Source organism: Thermobia domestica, chromosome 15, assembly GCF_964235325.1.
Source record: "Thermobia domestica chromosome 15, izTheDome1.hap1.1, whole genome shotgun sequence".
Classification (NCBI taxonomy): Eukaryota; Metazoa; Arthropoda; class Insecta; order Zygentoma; family Lepismatidae; genus Thermobia; species Thermobia domestica.
Window position 1 is genome coordinate 167,882,176 of NC_137468.1, and position 25,245 is coordinate 167,907,420.

General features: G+C 36.6%; 1 protein-coding gene across 2 annotated transcripts in view; it reads right to left on the reverse strand.

Moving 5' to 3' along the window:
• LOC145671344 (uncharacterized) overlaps positions 1 to 25,245 on the reverse strand; it is a 128,847-nt gene that overhangs the window by 70,487 nt on the left and 33,115 nt on the right. For both annotated transcript variants that reach the window (XM_081740380.1, XM_081740379.1), the window contains exons 3-4: positions 25,144 to 25,212; positions 16,049 to 16,122 (exon numbers count right to left, since the gene is read on the reverse strand). In XM_081740380.1, the coding sequence (XP_081596506.1) occupies positions 16,049 to 16,122; positions 25,144 to 25,212 (143 nt within the window). The remainder of the gene's footprint in view (positions 1 to 16,048; positions 16,123 to 25,143; positions 25,213 to 25,245) is intronic.

Genomic DNA, 25,245 nt, shown 5'->3' on the forward strand with positions numbered 1-25,245 from the left:
ATAACTTTGTTGCCGTGCATCCAAATGTCATGACATTTATACCAGTTGTCAATGAGGGACTACGACATCTACCGGTAAAATATTGCAACAGATGGCACTAGTGGTACTATTTGTTTTCAAAAGTTCGGTTTCTTTTGGAATGGAGGGTGTACAAGAAAATAACTAAGAAAGTGGAAATAGCTACTGATGTTATTCCAACATTTTTGTGAGTTGATTATAATGAGCCTATAGCCTAATAGCTAGGGACGAAGTTTTAGTTTTATCTTATCCCTACAATCGGTTATTTTGGCCAAAAATCGGTGTTATCTTTCGCGATTTAATACAAGCAAATAGGGGTTATTTGCTTTATTTTATAATGGTTTTGGAAAGTAAATTTATTGCAAACACAGAAAATGGTCTGTGAAAACTAATTAAAATAAAACAATTTTAAAATTAAACGAATAGTTTTAAATTTTGACTTCTTAAATTTTAAAAAATAAAGTATATTTTTGGACTTACATCTGAGGAAAAATGGCTCGATATCCCTCCTAAACTTATTTAATGTATGATTTGACTGCATATATCGACTAAAAACTACACTGCAGTGTTTGTTTACATTTCCTTCACTTCCAAAAAAATAAATTCACAATATACTTATTTAAGACTTAATCCATATGATTATCATACACATATTCACTTAATGCCGAATTTATAGTTTCCTCAATGTTTTATTTTTCAAAGAACAAAACTGTCAATATTTTCACATTTTCTTCTTTAAGGTTTTGCTCCTTTCCGGAATATCTTTCAGAATCAACGTTGGAAGCTGGCTAAGGTATTGCTTCAAGAGCACATGCAGCAAAATCTGTTCACTTCGCAGTACAAGGAGGGTTCTCTGGAGATTCACTTCTTTCCCGTTATCTACCGATCTTCTCACGCTATCTATCAAGGATAAGTACACTTTAGCGAGCTCTGGAGGGGGCAGTGTATTCAACCCGTTAACACGTTTCAGTTGTTTTAAAAATTCAGGTATCACTATTTTCAAGAGTACACTGAGGGTTGAACACTTGGTGTAGCAACTGGAACGTGTCTTTAGAAGGGCCAGTTTCCATGAGATTTTCCATTTTCTTCACTGACACCAGACCCACACTTGTAAGATTCTCTCTCACACACTGTGGTAAATTCGACAATGCTGAAGTCGTTAAATCGGAAATGATTTAATCTTTAACTGAATGGAAGTCATATTTAAGGTCTTGAAGCTTACTAACGCAGAAGGTGGGCACTGGCGTACGTCGATCCTTCCAGAAATTCAATGGTCTGAACTAGATCCGAGGCATGATCCTGCACAAAAATTGGAGCAGCTTTCATCGCGTTCACTTCTTCCGGGATCAGATTGGAAAGAAAACCCATTCCAGCATTTGAAATACATCTCATGTCCTTTCTTTGGAAGAATTCCACAGCATCTTCTATGCAAGCTGCTAAATAAAAAACAGCACAAACTCCGCCGTGTCTGGACGGGGCTAGGAAGTAACAAAGGAGCTTTTTTCTTCATTCGTGTATTTCTCCTGGGGGAACTGAAAATACAAATGCTTCGTTTTCCGTGTATTCAAAAATCCGTGACTTCATTTTCACCATAACTTCAGTTTGTCCATTTCTTTTCCTCTCACATTGGCAACTAACTTGTGTTATTTTATTAGTGTTACCGACCAACATGGCGATTTCGCGAAACTATCGCTTTATGCAGTGCATTTTGGTGTATTTTGAAATCAAATTCGCATTATTTCGCGATTTAAAAATCCCAAAAACTGACTTGTATCATATATTTAGGTATATCTATATACTTTACTTTCCCATTTTCAAGTTTTCGATGCTATCGTTAAAACGAAAACTTCACGTCCCTGCTAATAACCTATATTACATAGTTTCAGGTTACAAAACTGGCTTATGAAACAAATTCAGACATAGTTTCTAGGCTGCTCACTAAAAATAACTTAGGCTATTTCTATTTCTTTGTTTTATAAAATATATTGATATGCAGTCTAGGCTATTTCCAACAAAATACTGTAGATCTACAACTTTGAAAGTTGCTAAGAAACATGATTATAGGACTACCTAAACTACAAAATACAGCTTTTTTGAAACTCAAAATTCTAGCATACCGAGAGATTCCAGTTATTTCTCAAATACATTAATCTAGCATATCTCAATTACCCCCACCCCTTTCATATAAGCAAAATGAGATGCAACAAAAAAATTTGTAATTCAAACAAAAACCCAAGGGACAAAGTCAACTTAACCTGTAACTGTTGACCTACCAGGCTTCCACCAACACCTATTGGTTTCACAATTCAGTCAGTCCATTCTAAGTGATCATGCATGTGTGTCTCGACCATCTCCAAAAAGATCTTATTTTTTTCATGAATGTATATACTATATCAGAGTACTTCAAAACTACGACCACTGGATTTTTGAAACATTTCGTAGGGACTCGGCGACTGCCGCCATTTTGCGTTTTATCCATTTGAGGCGTTTACGTTGTTTTGAATTTCTCAGCATGTATTTGTCCTAGCAAATTGAAAACTGCTGGACGTTTCCCACTTGTGCAGAGCTATAACTGATCCCTTAACATTTTTGCCTGAAGCCAGTTGAAAGGAGTGAAATCAGAATTTTGGACATTGAAGACATGTTTAGAAGAGGAAGCAACTGACGTAGGGATCTGAATTTACGTGTGTATGTAGTACGGAGTCATAAGTTCATACACAAAATTTTACAGACTTGTAGCTGCTCTCAAAGACATGAAGAAGAAGAAGAAGAAAAAAAGTTGGTGAATTATGCCAATTCGGCATATTTCCCTGTCCAATCTCTCGAATGGGCCTGGATAGAAAAATCTAACTTCAGGAATAGTTACTCCTTTGGTATACCGTAACACAAACATCAGCGCGTTTTGTGTTTTTGGAGCAGAAGGGGGTCAAAGTATTAGGGAACGACGTCATACTCTAAGAGGTGTTTTGTTTACAAATTCAACCGGGAACTCGTTGTTGTGAAGTAAAATAAAGTAGAATGAATGGTTAGTTTAGTCAAGGCTCCCAAGCTCGTTTCTTTCCTCTAGTTGTGACTCACTGTATTAGACCCACAGTAGCACTGGTAAAGAATGCTGTTATCAGTAGACTGCGAAAAAAAATCAAAATGCACACTTGGTAAAAAGTCCGTAAGGAGTGATTCCATTTCAAATCGTTCAGGGTGGTCTACACGACTGTCTCAGATTTAGTTTATATTTTAAAATAAGAAACCACATACAAAATTATTAGACCCATATTTTTCTTTTTTGCTGAAAAAAAATTTTTCCTTCGATATACAGCCTTCCAAAATGGCTGCCCTCCTCTCGGATTGCTTAAAAAAAAAAAAAAAAAAAAAAAAAAAAAAAAAAATAGAGAAACGAGTGTACTTAGTAACATAATCGCAATAGCAGGAAGAGTATAAAGTTGTATGTTTCGGTGGAGGGAATAAATTCGTCTATTGGTCCAATAGGAATTGCGCAATTCACTCGCAATGTTGCCAACTTTGGTGAAATTTTTGCTAACTTCAAATATTTTTTTTTTTCTGTCCTCACGAGCAATATCAACCATCTGCTTCTAGCATTGAAATCTACTTTATAAGGTCTCTTCAAAATATAAAGGACTTACGTTTCTGATTATTACATTCCACGTTATAGCATAATGAAAAGCTGAAAATTGCTTCCTGCTATTGCGATTATGTTACTCGTTTCTCTAAAATAAAATTTTTAATTTGACATATTTTTCAGTTTTTCGAGCAATCTGAGAGGAGGGCAGTCATTTTGGAAGGCTGTATATCGAAGGAAAATTTTTTTTCAGCAAGAAGAAAAAATATGGGTCTAATAATATTGTATGTAGATCCCATATAAAAAATAAATAAACGAAATCTGAAACTATGATGGGGACCAATTGTGGTTTGCCTGGACGATTTGAAATGGAATCGGTCTAAGTACTCATTGCTGTTTGTCATATATTCAATAATGATTATTCTTGTTTTAACTATCAACTCATGCAGGAGACTGTTGTTCTTTCATTTGATCTGTATTCCCAGTCAGTGAACGCTTACTCACTGTAAACACTGATCTGCTGCATTAATGGTTAACGTACGGTACTTCTACCTGGTGAACATAGGTTCGATTCCCGAGGGACAATATTTTTCTTTTAGCAACACTCAGTTTGAGCGTTCCACAAGTTCGAGTTTGAATTGTTCAATATAGTCGCAGCCAGTTTAAGCTATAATTGTTTTCAAAGATATTTATTTATTTATTTATTGACAAAGTATTTTTAAAGCATGTAATTTTACAGAGAACATACTGATACAGGATTCTTTATTCAAAAGCATGAAAAAAGTTTTTAAGTAAATGAGTTCAACATCGAACCAGAGGCGTGACTAGATCTCTCACGCTATCTAGAAAAAGACTAAACTTTTGCAAGTTTAAAGCCCTGAGCCCGAGTTACAGACTGAGCTCTCAAAACCCTAGTGCCGTCATTGACAATTTCCAGATTTTAGGAGCACCCTCCTTACTTGTAGTGCCGTGTTTGAAGAGAAAGAATGCAAATAAAAGTTCTTGAAGCTGTGTGCACACACACACACACACACACACACAATATTATATATATATATATATATATATATATATATATATATATATTAGGGTGGAGTGAAAAGAGGCCAAAAATTTTTTTTTTCGAAATTCGATTTTGGATAGGGGACAAAAGTTGCATCATATCGTAGTACTTTACCATGGAAAATTTCAATTCTCTAAAATAATTTTTAGCCGGGGCGCAAAGGGCCTTAAGTTTGATAGATTTTGTAAATAAGTGAAAAGAGGTCAATTTTTTAAAAATCCAAATTCGAATTCGGATATGGGGCAAAAGTTGCATTATATCGTAGTACTTTACCACGGGAAATTCTAATTCCCTAAAATATTATTTTAGCCGGGGCACAACGGCCTTAAGTTTCATAGATTCTGTAAACAAATACATGTTTATTGGGTATTTATGTCATTATTAGGCAGCTCTTCGCTTGAAGTAGACTGTAATTTGAGGGTGTTAAGATTCATCGTAGTGTCCAGACGGATTTCTAAAGCTATCGAAGTTCATATTCAATGTTACAGGCTACATCAACCCAGAATTCACCAGTAAGAGGTGGCTGCCGTCAAGTTCAATCCCACCCGCTCGCCAACATTAGATTGAATGTTTCATAAGTTTCATTTACGTCTTCGTGCAAAATACTGCCACTTTGTCTCGAAAGTAACCATGTATTTTCTCGAGTCAGTTTTGGAACAAATAAGAAAATCTCTCTCTCGAGCCCCACACACTTAAAGAAGCTTCACTAATTATTTTCATTAATCTTACCACTGCTTGCGTATGACATGGTAACTCTGGGATATCAACACATGTGTTTCCTGAAGAGCAAATTTCTTGCAATTTGTCTCATCTGTCACACGAGTCAGTATTAGTGGTTTTGTTATGTTACACTGATTTCATTTGAAACTTCTGTGTAATTAATAGCCACGAAGTTTAATACTGGCACTTCAAAGAAACGAATTTCAAAAGGTTTACACTGTTTTCTGAATTGGAGGATTTTATCGGCAGCAAGGATTCGTGTAGCTGATCTGTCGTCACCAATCATGGCAATGAGAATATTCTAAGGATTCGCATAGAATGCATTTCCGAAAACGACTATTGACAGAAGTCTTGTATGGTTCTTGCAAACGTTCGCGAAAGTCTTGTGTTCAAGAACAAATGTTTAGCTCCGTATTTGACAAGAGGTTTCAGTTTGATGTTGAACCACACTGGTGCATATACTTTTACCACGAACTTTGCAAGTGTCTTGAGCACCTCTGAAGGATTTGGCATTGATATATATACACACAAAAGTCTGTAAGCCATTGTTAACCAACGGGCATGCGCAAGCTTCCCTGGTTTCTTATCTGCTAGGCTTTTATTACAGTTTCATCTTATGACAGACTGTCATATTTCACACAAATATCTTTGATCACAACTGAAATCACGCACATTTAGGAATGTAGGAAGTTCTGAAGAAATCTTTTCGAAGCCGCACACTGGATGTGTTTCACAATTCACAAGAGATTTATCAATAGGGCCAGAGAAAGTGTAAGAACCAGTAGTTGCATCATCGATTTCTTTTAGCAAGTGACAAAGTGGTAGTTCAATGAAATGCAATAAGCATATCCCCAACTGCAAGAGCCTCCCTAAATGCTTTTCGAGCATTCTTAATCACTCCTCCTTTTGACTCAACATTAGTATTAGTGCCATCGCAGTCGATAGGTACAACATCTGATAGATCCACATTATTTTCTTGTATTTCGCGGCAGATGGAACTAGCAATATTCTTTGCTGATGCTGATCCGGTTAAAGGGATATGGCTGGGAAAATTGTTACGTGGTTCTTCAAGGATACAATAATGCTCTTCCATCTTCATATCTATGTGACTTTCGGACATCACGAGTGTTTGATCTTTCTTCCCATCGAAATAGATGGCACGAGGTTTCACTTTATTAACAGACTCTTTAGTTTTTACACTTTTCGATTCTCTTTGTATTTTACTTCTGTCAATTATGTTTTGCGACTGCTTTGGACTTACAATATTAAACTCTCCCAAAACTGCAGTAGCAATTGCTGCAATTGTTCTTCTAGTCGCGCCGATTTTCTCCTTCAATTTTGCTAATTTTGGGAGGAATTTTCTCATTTGCTTGCATCCAGTCAGTGATTGCTTTCTTTTCTTCAAAGAATACTTCCAACTAAAATCAGGATCTCCTCCAGCTTCAACGTGTTCTTTATTGCCTTCCTTTCTTGTTTCCGAAGATGAAGAGGAATCTGAAGATTGATAATGTAACTGGTAGAGTATAATACTCTTTGGTTTAAAGCTTCACCGTAAGATCGCTTGTTGGCTTTCCTTTCTTCAATTTTTTTTTTTTTATCCAAGTAACTTCAATATAACAGAGTATCATTTTTTTACTCACCACACAGTGACGCAACTAGCCTAATTGTCGCCCAAGGCAAGAACTCGGTTAGCCCCCCTTCCTCCTGACCAACCAACCAAAACGCTCCCCAACTATAACTGATATCGACATCATACAGTAGTTTTCCTATTCCCTTCAAGTGGTAAAGCTTGACTTCAAAATTGCAGTACATATTTTTTTTTTTTTTGGGACAAGATAAAACACAAAACTAATTAGTATCTGATTGACAAATAATTTGAGAGTAGCAAGCTTGACATATTCTATAGACTTATCATAACAACAGTAAATCAAAATGTTTCTGGAATTATATCGGGACGTGTGTATGTAGAATGAATCAACAATATGTTGCTTTAGAATAAAATATTTAATTATGACAAACAGCCAAACTGTTGTCTCAAGTGTTATACACGGACATTTTGCAACTCTCTTAAATCGATGTAAGTTAAATGAAAACACAAAAAGCTGGAACTAAAATTTAACTTTTCAGGCTTTTTGGCTGCAAAGTTTTTTATTTTTTATTCATTTTTTTTTTTTTTTTTTTTTTTTTTTTTTTTTTACAATGTCCTCAAATGATTCCTTTAAAGATCAAAAGAATTTATGCTCTATGGATATGATCGTAAGTTGTCCTATTAAGTTTCTAGGTTTTTTTTTTTTTTTTTTTTATGATTTTTAGTTGCTAAAACTTATGTCCTTACCTTATAGTGAAAATAAATATTTCCCAAGTTTGTGCCCCCCATTTTGGCGCCTGGAGCACAAGCCCATTTCCCCCCCTTAGTTACATCACTGTCACCACCCACCAGTCTATTATACTACTTACAACACTGCCAACAAGTTCATTATAGGATATCAGAAGAAAACTTATCAAATAGAAAAAAAAAAAAAGCTTCTTTATGACAAAGTCGCAAAATGCTTATAGTTGATCACCTTTCTTCTTATTACTCCCAAATTTCAGGGCAATTGCGCCTCGGCTAAAAATAATTTTAGAGAATTAAAAATTCTTCTTGTTATTTACTGATACAAGATGCTTCTTTCGCCCTGTATCAACAATACAAATTACAGTGTGCTTTCAGTGAAGATTTGCTAAATATTTACATAGTAAATGGAAAATAATTTGCAAAATCTGAAATTTAAGGCCCCTTGCGCCCCGGCTAAAAATTTTAGAGAATTGAAATTTTCTATGGTAAAGTACTACGATATGATACAACTTTTGCTCCCTATCCAAATTCGAATTTCGAAAAAAAAAAAAAAAATTTCGCTCCACCCTAATATGATATATATATATATATATTATATATATATATATATATATATATATATATATATATATATATATATATATATATATATATATATATATATATATATATATATATATATATATATATATATATATATATATATATATATATATATATATATATATATATATATAGAGAGAGAGAGAGAGAGAGAGAGAGAGAGAGAGAGAGACAGAGAGAGAAAAGCTCTTGAAGAAAAAAGAATGAAAGATATTTTTAAATGAATGAAATTGAAAAAAAAAACTGTTAGCTTTTTCTTTTCCGTTCCTTTACAGCAACCAGATTACGTGAAGCGGGACCTACTAGTTCAAGATGGAATCTTAGCGACGTAACACTCTCGCCAGGGTTTCCTGTGCCGAAAACGAATACACTAAACATTTTTTCCACAGCGAAGTAAACAGTGATCGGTAAGGATTCAAAATAGATTCATTACTAAACAGCCTTTGTTTACCACATTTGGAACTAATTAGGCAAAATCCACAGCCTAGATATTACACAAGTCCAGTTACGCTGCTAAAAAAAAAAAAAAAAAAGCAACCACAAAAATGTTTCTTCCGCTCAAGTTGACTTATGTAGGCTGTCCATTCACTTTACTTATAGCATGACAAGCTCTTCTGTATCACGGCTTTATTCTTCACATGCCAGTAACATGTTCACTTAACTACCTTTTGCAATGTCCTATATTTCAATTTTCCGTGATCGAGCTGCCATCTCTCGAGCTTGTTGGCTAAGAACAGTTTTTAACTTTTAGATTAGTTATAAGAAGCTAAGGCTCCTTAAATAAATTAACTGTCTACACTAAATAATGATCATGTGTTTTTCAAAGTTCGAAAAAGTGGCCAGAAAAAGCAACTACTCTTGATATAACACTTTCGGTTAAGAGTTTGTGAGCTATCATACCTATAGCTGAATGTAGGTGCAAATGTGAAGTGTACTAATTATCTCTGTTACGCCTTCTAGGAGAGAAAATTTAATTCTACTACGACGTTATTTTGTTTTTGAATGGAATCACACTTTACAAGGTGTCCCACTCGAAAGCAGACCCGAAAAATGTTTGCTTTAAGAAAGTACAAGAACAAATAGAACATTTACGTCACATGTTAAAGAAATGAAATAAGGTCACAGGGTGTCCTGGAACTGTCATCTTTGAGCATCCAAACAACTGAAAACTACGCTGCATGTTTCTGTCACTTCTTGGATTTCGCACCGGGTATCATTCCGTGGTACCATCATGTTGGTAATGGAGTGAATTCCTGAATATCTGACCCACAAACTTCTGGAAATGTGCACTAAATACTTGAAATGCTTATATCAGCAAATATTATCGGGGCTACCTTCGCGTGGGATGTCCGTTGCCTGTGTCGATAAGTAGTTCTGAAGTTGTGTTCGATGAATAAATACAGTTGCTCTATTTAGAAACCCAAAAATGTTCCGTCTGATTTTCTTGTGTTGGCGCTAGACACGCTTCCTGCATTTTTTTTTTTTTGTTTCGATGTGAAACAGTAAGAGGTTGGGATTGGGTGCGTTATACAGCACAGGTCTTTTTGCACCCGTCAATGTATAAAAGACAGTAGGTCTGCCACGAAAGATATGATAGGAAACAAGCAAACGTAGTGACGAAAGTACTATGATAAAATTTGTAACAGTGAGATATTGATCTTTTGTCGGGAAATACTCAGCAAGGGTACGTGTTAAGTGTGAAATGTTCAATGCAAAGTCACGTTAGAATTCGTTCCTCCTGTTGAGCTAGTGGCCTAGACACCAAGGTTTGAGCAAAGTAATTATTGTTGACATCCCATTCGAGCTGCCAGCGATGATGCAATAAGCAGTGAATAGCGAACACAGATCCGTGCTGGGTGTGGGAGATTAAGGCCTCTTCCTTTATGAGCAGCAAGTTTCGCTGCACAGTCTGCGTCTTCATTACCAAACAAGGCTCGGAATTCAGAATTGTACCTCACATTCTCGTGCTAATAAACCATGACAGGACAGGACAGGGCTTGCTGCAGGAAAGTATATTTTCTTTTCACATCACGAACGCTACTCAGAGCACTGGCGGCCGCGGTGGCTGTGGTAGAGCGCTCACCTCTTGTGTGAGGGGTCCCTGGTTCAATCCTTGCTCATGCCAAGTAGACTGTGGTGGACAAATGACAGCTGCATGGATTTTCTCGAAGTTCTGTTTCCTACCACTTTCTTCATTCCACCATTTCATTCATTCTCATCACAATCTCCTTTAGCTTACACAGCAGAACAGTGGCACATAAAACAAACATTTTATTTCATCGCTACTCAGTACTTACAGTCCTAAACAGATAAAGATCTGGCGTGCAGAGACAACGTAAAGTTTGTAAAATTGCAACTAGCTCAGCACTGAATACTGAAAAGGCGTGCAATTTAAAACCATAAATATGTGTAATTGTGAAACATCCAAAAGAATCTTCATCTTTGGAACAATCAGTAAAAAAGACAGTAGAAAATGCTATACGAGGGAACGAAGCGAAACTTGCTGAAATTTGTGAGGTGACGTAAAATCATTCCCTTGCCTCAGATTATCAGCCGCAGGAGTTTTACGGAAAGGATGATTAGCCCCCAACCTGAAGGACAAATAATTATTGCAGTTCCGAAGCAATGGGCTGAAGATGAGTAACGTGTTTGTAAGCACTTTCTCTTGTACGAGGACTGTTGAAAAAGTTTCTGCAATCAATATGAAACAAGACATGGAATTCTGGAAACTGCTTTATTGTTTTTCAAAGTATTGGCCTTTAAGATTGATATACTTTTGCATGTGCTCAAACTAATTTTGAAAGCACTTTTTCACCACACTGAGGTTGCTACCGCAGAACTCACTATTGGGAGTATATCAACAGCTGCTTCAGAAGACAAATCACTCACCACGCATTTTTTTTTCTCTTTTCTTTCCTGAAGTCATTAAATGTTAAATCCAGAGTGTTAAAAAAAAAAAAAAAAAATCCTGGCAACAAGAGGCATGAATGAACGAACTCCTCGAAATTCATCATTCAGAAATGTGCGACCATATTGAAATTCGGAAACCCAATTGTACAGTCCTATTGGATGGAGCTTAACCCTCTGTCAAATGAAGTAGCTCGATAGATTGCTTTGTTGTCGAAGTACATTTGAATTATAAAAAAAAGCCCGAAAGTGTACCAAGAAATTTCCATTTCTCATACGAAAGTACTACTTTCAAGTGCTGTGAAAAATAAAGGAATAGGCTTATCAAATATACCGTATTTACACGAATCTAAGACTACCTCAAAGACGCACTCTCAATTTTTGAAGGAAAAATTGAAAAACATCCTCGAATGTAAGACGCACCTTTGAGGAGGAACAAATGGTAGCCCTATCACGAACGAACAGGTCTTTTCGAACCGGTCACAATGCCGGAAGGTGTCAACTTTTAAAACTGAACCTGCAAAATCTTCGGGGAAGCAGGTGTTGTCATTCCCAATGACTCACTCACCTGCGCCGCCCCCCTCCATTCCAAACCTGTTTGTGCCATTCCAAACTTCCTGATTTGCAGCATTTTTAAACTCCTTATTTTGTTAACTGTCATGCTTCAAGATGTGTGACTCACTTGTTTGTGCTCTTTAAACGGAGGAAGAGACCAGCCACGGTATGTGGGAGGGGAAGGAACAATTAGATATTAGCTTAAACAAGGATTAAAACAACCTTAAACAAACACTGTAAACAACTTACAAGTGAAAGTGTCCTGCCAAAATGATATAAAAAGCCTCACTTTGGTTAACAAATTATTCTCTCTTCCATTCCTTTCGTCTTTGGAACATCAGAAGATTGTACTTTACGTTTTGAAGAGGCTTCAATTCATCATGGCAGCACACTCTCCAGGCTTGTAAGTTGTCTTTCCTTTCCTACCTGATTAAGTTACGATAACAATGCTATTCAGATTGTGGGTAGGTCTCCTTTTTGACAGGACCTAGCTATCGAGGCAATGATCAATTCATTTCAGTTCACATTTATATACTTGTTTCAATTACATGTTTGTTTAGTTCTTTGGCTCCCATTAATCATTGTATACTTTGTTTGAATATATCTGCCTATGCTAATAGCACTAATAACATTTCTATAACAGTGCTCTGCAATAGCGAATTGCAGATTGTAACTTTGTTAATTGTTTATCACAATAAATCTGTTAACAGATCTCATCCCTTTCATTTCACATAATAATTAAATAAGAAAATCATAGTGTTTGTTTAAGGTTGTTTTAATACTTGTTTAAGCTAATATCTTGATGGAATATTGCTATTACTCTAATATCTATAAATTTTCAATCATACTCAATTCTATTTTGTATTAAACAATACACTCGTACCCTCCAACTTGTGCCTGCCCATCTTAATCCTTGTGCCGTCCCTGTTCTATATTCACTGATGTATTAGTGGAATCGTCTCGAGCAGTAAGTTGGTCGATGTTTGCCGTGGTCTGGAGTCCTGATTCTCCAAGTCGAATCTATGAATCTTCACGCGCGAATCCCATTCTGTTGCTCAGTTCGATACTTTTATTACGGTCCCTTTTCCGGGTTCCACCTCAGTCTCGCCTAAGCTAACACATCCCATATTCCTGACGATGGTTGATGTCATTAGATGTCTAAGTAGGTTGAGAACCTCCGATGGTAATGTCCTCTGTGAACCTCACTTGGCGGTGATGAACCCAGTAGAATCCTGATACCGCGGAAGACTCCGTCCTCAGCTTGTTTATCTTCCCTACTTGCCTTACAATGAGGAACTTTAATGTGCCTGGGTTTATTGCACTAACAGCATCAGAAAAAAGAAAATTACCGATGCTTACAGAGCTTTAGGCTACATAAACTTAAGTCGTTAAAAAAAGAAAAAAAAAAAAAAAAAACTTGAACTTGGATTCGGCAGGAACCGAACCCAGAGATCCCCAGACAGTGATTCTCAACACTAGGGTTGAAAATAATTACTAAGCTTTTTACCCGACTTGATCCGACACTTCGTCGTTTAGTTATTGTCCTTTTCGGCATCTTTCAAAGTTTCAGCGCGCTACAGCTACGAATTGACGCATTTACTCACCCGCTATGATCTGTAATTTTCTTCATGTAAAGAATCATTTTCTAAAGTTCTGAGATTTTATCTCCGAACACGGTTTCTTGTGTGTGTTGACGTCGTAAGTATGGAGACTCGTCTGCATCCACAATTTGGAACCTATATGGGTTCTCATGCAAAGGAGCGCTCTTTCGACCTATACTTTTTGTGAAATACCCACGGAATTTCCACAATTTCTCTGGGGTCTATCCTTGCACCGCAGATTGAAAATAACGAATGTCCCTTTTTATCAGACTCTGACATTTCGTTTTTCAAGTTATCGCTGTTTTTGCATTTTCCCGAAAGGACACTCTTGCACCCAGGTTGGTCTATACGTTTTGCCTTATTTTGGTGTCACGAATCATCCCTTCCCCCCCCAAAATTTTTTTTTTCTTTCTTCGAATAGCCTGTATATCAGAACTCACTCTCTGTTTATTGTTCGCATATGCAACTTCGGTGCGAGAAGCCCAGATTAAGATTCTGAGATTTCACGCAGTATTACAGATTGAGTAAGCGCTACTTCAACCGCGACGACGAAAGGACTAAGAAAATCTATTAATAAAAGAGTTATTTGAAATTTGTGTGATGGACTACTTTGTGCTTTGCATTTCTTACTTTCATTGATAAAAAATGCTGGAAACTACGTCGGTTGTTTTATAGTTCTAGTTACCAAAAATATAGTATTGGAGAGTGACAACTTTTTATCCTGACCCCCCCCCCCTCAATCTCTATTAAGAAACCTGGGGGGAAAAAACAGTACTGTATTTATGTGTGAATACGAAGTTATTAAAATTTTAGGAAAGATCTCATCATTCCGCAAATAAGATTTCAGACACGGGGTAAGTTGGAATCGTCAGGATGCCACTAACGAAAAGCAGGCAGCAATTCTGAATATCTTCACTATGTGAATCGGAGAAATGAAATAATTTAAATTTATGCTGTGTAGGGGGTATGAAAAGCACAAGGGAATGATGGAATAACTGATAATATAAATTAAGGAGAACTAAGAAATCTCTCACGATGTTCATTACAAGCTTATGACTGGAACGAACCAGGAAGCCTTCGGACTTGAGATCGCTCTACCATTCATTATCTACGGGAGTTTGTGTACCAAAAAAGAAGGAAAAAAAAGTAGGCTTACTACACCATATTTCTAGACTGCGCGGGCGAAACAGTATAAGCCAGAAATTGGCCAAAATAAGAAGTCACAATTTAAGATCTGTGTGTCCTGCTCCACATTTGGTTAACTTGGTATAAGTAAAGTCAATTCTTGGTATAATCGCGTCTTGGTACTGTCAGTACGCATATAAGTGATTCATACTGATGCTTGGTAAAATAAACAATCGCCTCCTGAAAACCTGTGTTTTTTGACTTATACTGTTTCTTTCGCGCATTCTAGACTTAATCTTCACGATGCGAAGCATTTTAAATGTAAAAGCATCCTTAGTTCCTTACTTTCGGTAAGAAACTATTCAAGTACCATAACTTAAAAACTGGACAGCAATTTCAGATTTGGTAAATGTTTGTTATTCAACCCAAGACTCCAAGATCGGTTTAAAAATGTTTTCAGGCTACAGAACACGAGATCTGTAGCTTCAGGCTACGGAAGACGGAATGAGTAATGTATAAGAAATATATTGTGTATGATATTGTAAGGTGGTTCAGTAAGTTTAAAGGGAAGAGCCTTACGTCGGTGACAAAGTAGTGAAATCCCAGCAACTGCGATAATCGATCAAAACCAGCAGAACGTTGATAACATGATTTGCACAGATTGGTAAAAATTACAGTACGCGAAATAAATCTTGCATTTTTTATATAATGCCGTTCAGAGGATGTATGAAGAACTTAGGCTACAGAAAAATTTGTGCCTTTACAGTACCATGAACACTGCTTTGAAAGATAAAAGGATTGAAAAGTATTCAGAACTGTTATCTATATTTGAACTTCAGTTTTTATGACTGAACATGAGATGTGGGTATATTAATAAGGCAATAAGACTAGTCCATGGAGAAGCGAAACTATTCTAACTAGGTCTAAGAATTTTAGAAGTTGGGAATCCAGTGATTGTTCTGGTCGTGTGGGTCGAACACGAACTTTAAGAGCTCAACAGTGAGTAGTCTAGATTGCGATTTAGGAATTCATGAGGCCTAAGATTTGATGGAAAATTATGTATTACAATAATAATAATGCTACGGCTCAAATTAATGCTGTAGTCAGTTCACCTTCCTCTCTTCCTCTTGAGCCAAGCTAGTCCGTAATAAAGGGATCTTTAACAACTGACAATGAATGTGATTAAATCAAAGTTTTTCACCTATTTCCATGTAAGGAATTAAGCTGCTTAAATAGAAACTAAATTATTTATGATGGAAACAGGGTCTTTAATTTATCCACCAAATTACAACTTGTGAAGACACATGAGGATGATATCTACTCTCACTTGATTTTAATTGAGCAGTTACTTCAAGAACGACATTCAATTATACTTTAAAAATGACCTATTGATTTACACATGCTTGGACAATTATACAATATTTTGACAAATATTCCATGCATTAAAATAATTAAAAACCTTCCATGCAGTACTCTCCATGCAAAGCTAGGATCAAATATGCATGTTATTTAAAAAAAATCCTTACGATATTTTAAAAACCTACTTAAATGAAGCAATTGCCGAGCTGCTACTAGGTTTCGGAAGAGTCATTTCGAGTGGCATCACACCTCGAGGAGGCTGCAATAAAACAAATTTATATACTTTCAGTTTGTTACAGCAATGTCATCTTTATTCTTACACAGTTAAATATTGAGAGAAAAAATACTCTATGATAATGAAAAAAATAGACAAACTAATGTCACAATTGAACTAACAAGCCAAACCCGTTTGTTCTAGGATAGGTAGTTTTTCCAGATCTATGAGATGAATGATGGAATTACATTATATATATATATATATATATATATATATATATATATATATATATATATATATATATATTTATTCCTGATGACAAATATAATTTCTGCTTCTGTTATTTTCAGTGTAAAATATTTTCAAGAACCCCTTGCGTTCCAGTGACATCCATGTGGATGCCATGAAAACATTCTTTATTAAGGGTCGTATTAATCTTCGAGGTAATAACATTTTTTAGTGGATGCAAGAAACGAGTTACTTCTACGTAGTTAACAGAGCTTACTGACAAGAAAAATAGTTTTGTCTCAGTAGTTGGCAGGCCTAAGGGAGCATTCAATTACGACACACGTGTTTGTTTTGACGATAAACAATTGGCAATTTTGAGATCGTAATTCAAAATCGGAAAGAAGAAAACAGGGTGTCTACCAAGCAAGCATAATCAAATTCCCTGACAAAATTATAATATTCCCTGTCATTCTTTTTTTCTTAGTATAACTCGTGAAAAATAACATATTTAAAGTGAACTGCAAGTTTATCATTGTTTATATGCTTATACAATATTCTACAAACGTACAAACGAACCAATTCATTTACCTGTAATTTATGACTATTTTAGTGACATTCCGTCACCCCTCAGCCTGGGAAAGATTTTTCCCTGAGACACAATGAAATTCTCTGACTGGTAGACACCCTGAAAAAGAAAGCTGATATCCGGCCAGTGTTGCCAACCTGAAGCAGCATAAAATATCTTCAGAACACCAAAATTGCCTTTTTGCAGCTCAAATGTCCTACAAGACTTTTTTTTTTTAATCAATAATGTAAATGCTCTTCTCGCGTGTATGATTGTACAAAAAATTACATTCATTGAAGTTTATACAATAACTATACCCTATATAACGGTCTAGTCATTCTTTTAACAGTAAATGAAAACCTGGTATTACAGCACGCACATAGAGAAACTACACTTGGAACACAAGGGGTTTATTTGAAACTTAGTAGATAGAAATAAGGAAACCTGTTCTATTTACTACGTTCCGTTACGGTCACAGCACCTTCCCTAGACCGTAATCTCTACTATACACGGCTTTGACTTCGCCACTCAGAGTGTCTACTAAAATTTCAAAATGAAATTTGGTGACTTTTTCTTCACCAAAGCATAAAATTTCGTAACATTCTCAAGTGCAAATTTGAGTACGAATTAAGTCGAATTTTCATACATGCGATAGAAGCATACTTTGGTAGCATCTAAAGCCGACCATAGAAATTTTTGGTGGTGAAATTTGACTTTTATAGAACAAAATTTTCCAGTCTACACTTATATTTGTACAGATAAAAAATCCGTGACCCAAAAGCTAAATTTCGTGACTTTTTCATGACCGATAGACACCCTGCTCATAGATGAATGTAAAGTAGGGCATCATATATACAAGCTATTTTCATTTCACATTGTGAAATTACAGAAGACTTCTAAATTATGCGAATTCAATGGTGAAACTGGAAGTCACAGATCTGTAACTTCCGGTTGCAAGAGAAGGATGAGGTCGAAGACTGACCCCTTTTTCAGATGCTGAATCCACATCAAAAACTCTATCTTACAGTTATTACTATACAGGAATCACTATCGAAACCGCAAGCTATTATTGACTCATTTCAGCATCAGTACAGATTAGGAATTCTCGAACATTTATGCAGTACTGAATCAAAAGAAAATTTTATTTTATGAAAGGTGTGCAATACACAGAAATAAAAATGAAAATGTGTGTTTGTCGAGATGGGAGGGGAAGTTAAAAGAACACGTCATTTTTGTCAGACTTCAAGAATTCGATCCTCAATATGGAACCTGAAATGTATGAGTTCTACGTCCCACAGTTATGCCGGCTAGGCTAAAGGAGACGGTGATGAGACGTGAATGAAATGGTGGAATGAAGAAAGTGGGAGAACCCCGAGAAAACCCACGCACACGGTGTTCGTCCATAAGTTCACTTGGCGGGAGCAGGGTTTGAACCTGGAACCACATGCACCAATATAGAAGCTGTTCCGCATATGTATGCAATTCCTCCCTTTATTCCCGGACACAGAATCGACTCCTGTGATCTTGGTCAGGTGCGTCTGTCGTATAGTGTGAGCTCTCTCGCACGACCAAAATCCCGCCCAAACTCAGCTGCTTTCAGAATAAATATCTTGTGTAACTTTTCGGAGTGATTTCTTCCTCAGCCGGAACAGTTCTTTGGGAGGGTTATTGGTTGCTTGGATAAGGTTAGCGTCCTGTTCAGCACCGAGGTTGTACGAGATGTGCACCTAAAGCTTAACGTAGGATCCGAACCATGTGAGCTCCCGCTGAGAATCGAACCCGTGTCTTCCGAGCTGAAGACACGTACGCTACCCATATAGCAACAAGGTTGGAAAGATGTATTCTGACCTTTCACAACGCAAAATTTAATGTTTCAATGATCAGAAAGCAGTGTAAGAGTAAGGGTTGGACATAAACTTGACTAATCAAGAACGGGATTGGCAAATATTAGGGTTTAGTGCCCTATGTTCAGTTCAACAATAGAGACGAGAACACGGCCGTGCATAAGACACCAAAGGCATAAACACAAAACTTTGCAGAATTGGCACGCAAGAATTTCAAAACCCAAAGACAGATAGTGAATCGTTAAAATGTACAATTGGGAACTGTCAACCGTACCTTGCGTGAACGATAGAATCTTCAGAAAGTGCTCAATGCTAGCGATCATCATCTTACCGATACCTACCGACGGAAACTCAATGTAACATTCGAAAGCTGGAATAGAGGCAGTACCTCTTAACGAGACATCTGTAAAGTCTAGACCTACAGTCCAATGCACTTCTGTGATTTTGGACTGCATAAAAAGGGCTCTGGGCAATAGGTGTGTGATAACGGAGTAGACCGGAAAGCTGTCTACTCCGGAACGAGTACCCTTCGTATTCTCCAATAGAACTTTATTCCAGTAACTTCTTTTTCTTAAAGAAAAATCTAGATGTTCTTTATTTTAACTTGAAAATGTCACAATGAATTTTATTATTATTTTTTTTTTTCTTATAGTTCCATATCTGAGTACGCCTCATTGTGGGTCCACAAGCCTTCGAAGTTGACAGTTTACAATAGATTTTGTCATTCAGATTAAAGCAAAGCGCCTGAAATGTCCATCAACCCACTATACGCAGCTCCTCTACTGGTTGCCTTTCACAAGGGTATCAACCTAGTTTAATATTAAACTAATAGGATCAAAACGACGCCTAAAATGTGGAATAGAAAAATAAAAACAAGTTTTTTTGAAAATTTGAATGAACTGGCAAATGTACACAAAATGAAATCGACCAGTGCATGGTGGAAAGACTACAAGGTTGATGCAATGCAGTGCTACATTCTTGTCGCTCTGGCGCATGACGTCATCTTGGCCGCAGACGTGGCCAACGAGACTCAGATGAACTTTCAACAAACGCTTCCTCGCTGGTATTTCACACGCAAACTTCTCTTGTATTTGTAGTGATTTTCAACGAAGTGAAAATTTTAGTACAAACAGTAATTATATAAACGTAATGTAATCAATGATTAAGCTAAGTGAAATCAAAGGAAGATATTTACAATAGCAAAAGCATGGTGGAAAGACTACACCAGTCATTCTTAACTTTGTAATTATGACTACAAGTCATTCTTAACTTTGTAATTCTGAAGGGAACCCCTAAATATGTATATATAAATATCCAAACTTATGATTAAAATGAACAAAAATTTCAAAATCTGAGTGTAAAAATGTCCCGACAATGTTGGCCTGACATGGTAGGTGGATACTTTATTCTCTTGATCTAATACATTGTTATATATCTTTGTAACCGTTAATCGTTATTACGAACCTTCCATTCGTTAGTTAATTTGAAGTGTAAGGCCCCGTTTCAGCACCGAGGCTACAAGGAATGCATACCTACAGAATGAAATGGGATCTGAACTACATTAACGCGTTCAATGTTCACCATATGTGTAACTCGAGGGAGGTAATGCTCACTAGAACATCGTGCCTCCCTTCTCGAGTTACATGCCTGCCGCTGTGGGGAAAAATTTGTCTCAATATCTTATGGACATGATGATAGAAATGATCACCTCTGCCGCTCCCTCTCCCTCATGATTTCGAATCCGGGTCTTACCTCGAAGTTCATCTTTTTAAATCGTACTATTGGATTTTTGTACGCAGAATCAACACAAGCCACTGTATATACTACTATTACATACTATTAATACTAAACAAACTACATAATGAAATCGTGTTTATGGAATTTCATTTAACATTGCATTAATTTATTATTTTCACGTAAAATTTACCATATTTTAGGTTTATTTTGTCCTGTCGCCTGGAAGCTAAAATCCATTTCTGGAGACATTCCCCCTGTTCTTGAGGAAATCTGAAGTACTTTATATTAGTTCCTTTACTCTTTCTGTAGCAATTACTACAGCCGTACGCTGCACAGTTAGGCATTCTCGATATCACTTAAAGTAACAAAGAATTTCCACTTGTCACTTCCAGACGCGACTTTTCCCATTGTCCATTGCGACCCAGATGACGTCACAGCCACGACAGCGCTTCTGGCGACATGCGCATGCAACCATCTTGTAGTCTTTCCACCATGGACCAGTGAAAACCGCACGTTTCTAGCACTTGTGATTTTCAAGATCTCCTTGACGAAAGGATTGGCCACAAACTTTTCTAACATTTTAATATATAGAGATGATTATAATTATAAAGCCTTTTTTTGACCTTACAAAATGACTTAATGTTTCCTTCTATTTTTAGATGTCTTGTATTCTTATTCATCGATTGTTAGAGTTATATTTATTCTGTGCATTGGTACAGACCAAGTAGAAAATAACATTTGTAGAAAATAAGGTTGTGAAAATTACTTAAGAGTCTTCATCCCGGCGAAATTAAAATACCGCTTATTTTACAGTAATTATGTGATATCTTCAAATAGATAAAAGATAATCGAAATATGGAACAAGAGCGCCCTAGACAATATTATTTTGCGTGAGGTACCGTTATCACAAGTCACCTAGTGGCTTTCCGTTTTCAGCTGTTTAGAAACGGAAAAATAAATGCCGATTTTCAAAATGGCTCGAAATCGAAAGCAGATAAGTGAGTCGTGATAACGGTTTTTCATGTAAAACAATATTGTCTAGGGCGCTCTTGTTCCACATTTCGATTATCTTTTATCTATTTGAAGATATCACATAATTACTGTAAAATTAGCGGTATTTTAATTTCGCCGGGATGAAGACTCTTAAGAGTCTTTCAATGCATACTGAATCATATTTTGGTCTGTGCAATTCGCAATTGATATTTTAAGATTATAATTGCTTCTTCCAACCGAAACTTTCCAGTTTTATTATGAAAATATAAACAATTACCATAGTAAGATATGTATGAAAAATTTGAAAATACGAACTTGGGGGATTGATGTTGATGAAATTCTGCATACCTATGGATGAACAGCATTGCGTGTGTGGGTTTTCTGAGGGCATTGTCTTCCCTTCGATCACACTTTAAATTAAACTCGTTATTTCTTTCTTTCATACCATTTAAATTATCCCATCTCATAAAAGCATGAAACTACAAACTTTACTTTTTTTCTTTTTAATATGTAGACCAGTAATACTACCGTATTTACGCGATTCTAAGACGCATATTTTGGTCGATTCTTTTGCCTCTAAAATCAAGATGCATACTAGATTTGAGTTATGCAAATTTAGGCCAGATTAGATGCAGTTTTGCCAAAAAATAGCTAAAAATATTTTTTGTATGTACGAACAGAATGCTGAACTAAAGTCGTGCATTTTACGCGAAATAAAAACCCTTTAAAATTAGCCTGCAAACCAGTGGCAAATGAAAGATCAATCATTCTTGTGAATTTACGACAGCGGAGATTGTTCCTTCCCTTCCTACATACCGTGGCTGGTGTCTTCCTCCCCTTAAAGAGCACAAACAAGTAAGTCACACGTCCTGAAACATGACAATTGATAACAAAATAAGGAGTTTAAAAATGCTGCAAATTAGAAGTTGGAGGCACAAACATGTTTGGAATGGAGGGGGTGGCGCGGGTGAGTGAGTCATTATTTGGAACCTGCTTCTCCGAAGATTTGCAGGTTCAGTTTTAAAGTTGACGGTTGACGTCTTGCGACATTGTGACCCGTTCGAAAAGACCTGTTCGTGATATGGCTACCATTTGTTCCTGTACCATCTCAGAGAAGAAATGCTGAGACTTCCAGAGTGATAACGGTAGTTTAGGAGCTGCAAGATGAGTGACAAGCGAGATCATTATTCTGCCTCTTAAGCGAAAAGTGATACTTCACTTTCGCCAAGGATGCGTCTTACATTTGAAGGTGTCTTAGATTCACGTAAATACGTTGTTTTAACGGTTAGCAACAGTAGAAATAATACCAAGGTGTCTACTAAATGTTGATTTTCAAATTCCAGGTTTTATCAAGGTTTTCAAGGTTTATTTTTCCTTTTTTCCAGGTCTATTCAGTAGAGTGACATTTATTGTAATACGTATGTATAAGTTAAAGCAATTTTATATAGTTCTTAACAAAAACTGGTTATAATTAGAGAATGCATATGGCAAGTGATAGTTTCTTTAAGTGACAAGATTAAAAAAAAACTGACAAATGTAGGTTTTCAAAACATTTTACTCACGAAAATGTTTAATTAAAATATACCCTACCAGAAGGCCGGTTGAGAAAAATGAGCAGTAGTTTTAAATATCCTAATGTAGGAATACTATACAGGGGTGAATCTTAATTAAATCGACAAACTTCGGGAAATGATTCTCGGCACCCAAACAAGAAAAAATCCTCTTTAACTCTTCTCCAGGGCGCATAATTTCCGAGCTAAAAGGTGGCGGACTATGCGGGCTTGGACTCCTGTTAAAAAGCTTCGGCACAGGAGTATAAGTGGAATGTTGTTCAAGACGTCTTCTACTCTTGCTACAGAAACATGTAAACCAATGTCTTCAAAAAGCAGCAAATAAGCTTAATTCATGCTATGCAAATAAGCAGCAACTACAGAGAAAGCTTCTGGCTTGTGTGCCAGTATTCCCTCAGTGTAAGACACAAACTTAATAGAGAGCTCCTTCGTGGCTAAGCAGTTAGCGTACGCGCCTTTGGCGTGGGAGACCCGGGTTCGATTCCCGGCAGGAGCTCATGTGGTTCGGATTCCACGTTAATCAGCAGGTCCACGTCTCATATAGCCTCGCTGCTGAAAGGAACGTTAAACTCAAAATCAACTCAACTCAACAAACTTAATAGATCATGAAATTTAACTTTTTCAATTATCTTACTCTCATTATCGGGAACTAATTTAGCTCTTTTTGTAGTCACTGTTATTCACAACGACCATGTCAAACAAATTAAATCTTATTCAGTCACTTCTTGTACCCTCAACATACTTTCCAAAAACATTTACTGCCTGCACTCTGCTCACGTCTGTCTATCTTTCTCAACTACGTCTTCACTGAATAAGTTAGTAACAAAAATATACTTATTCCATACCAATCCCAAAAACAATATTTTAAAACTTCCAGGTTTCTCGTCCATTTCCAGGCTATTTCCAGGTTTTCCAGGTCCAAAAGTAAAATCCAGGCTAATTCCAGGTTTTCAAGGTTTTCCAGGTCAGTAGACACCCTGAATACCTACTGCTTCTTTCTTCCTCCACCACACTACGAGCGAGAGAAAATCCCTTCTGCACGGTCCTGGCGCAAAGGAGGATTTCAAACTTGCCAAGCAATAGCAAGGTAATTTGGCCAATTGAACAGAGTGATTAGGTCTAAGGTATACAAACCAGGACGAATCAAATTTAATGTAAAAGTAATGCCTGTATGTATAAAGTCCGATACATGAAATCGTCCTGCTAATATCCCGTTATTTTAGTTCTCTTCCGACAAATAGCGGCGCAGCACTCAACCAGAATGGCGTTCGACAGAGGTGGTCCTGCTTAGCTAATACCCCTCACTGAATAGTCTCCAACCCATCTGGAATCGGGTGTTACGGCTAAGGAACTGTATGCACAACTGAATGTGGCTGTAATGCCTTGAAAAGATATGTTGGTTAACCTGAATTATCACCAACTTTGTGCGAGAAGGGTTCCGAGAATGCATACAGACGATTACAAAATACAGCGCATCGACATGTGTCGAAGCTTACTGAACCAACACAACGTCGGGGCTTCTGGTTCACTTTAATTTTACTACTTCTGACGCACTGCTCATAGTCTTACTGCACTGATATTCGCTGTATCGTCTCCGTAGACCTTCAGTAAACGTTCATGAAGGTCAGTGGATACAATTTGATCAGCAGTCAGGCACTCAGTAACAACTGTCAGACGCAATTTTGGTTGACCGCTGCGCTGCTCCTATCCGTCGGAAGAAAACTAAAAAAAAAAAAAAAAAAAAAAAAAAAAAAAAAAAAAAAAAAAAATGTTAGTAGGAAGGTTTTATCTTAACTACAATTCCATCCTCCCCCAACAAATAAATCAACCAACAAAAAAGACATTCCTTTCGGAATGAACCTCGTAAAATTAATTACATTTCTAGCATCATCTAAGACCAGTTTAAATGAGAAAGTAACATCTTTCCACAACAGTGTTACTCTAATTAAGCTACATTCTGAACATCTGGCCAAAAACAATTCCTTACCTTTCAATTCTCTGACAACCCTGAAAATTACAAGTAATAAAGTAACTTGCCACTTGTAAGTTAAACTATGATGAGTATGCACTTTAACTGACAATATACTATTACGTTGTAACTATAAAAGTTATGTGATGAACTAACCTGGAAAGTATGTGATTTAGGGAGCTGTGTAACACTTTCTGCAGCCTCACTATTTGGGCCAGGACGAATCTGAAAATATAATAATTCAAATTACTAAAAGTT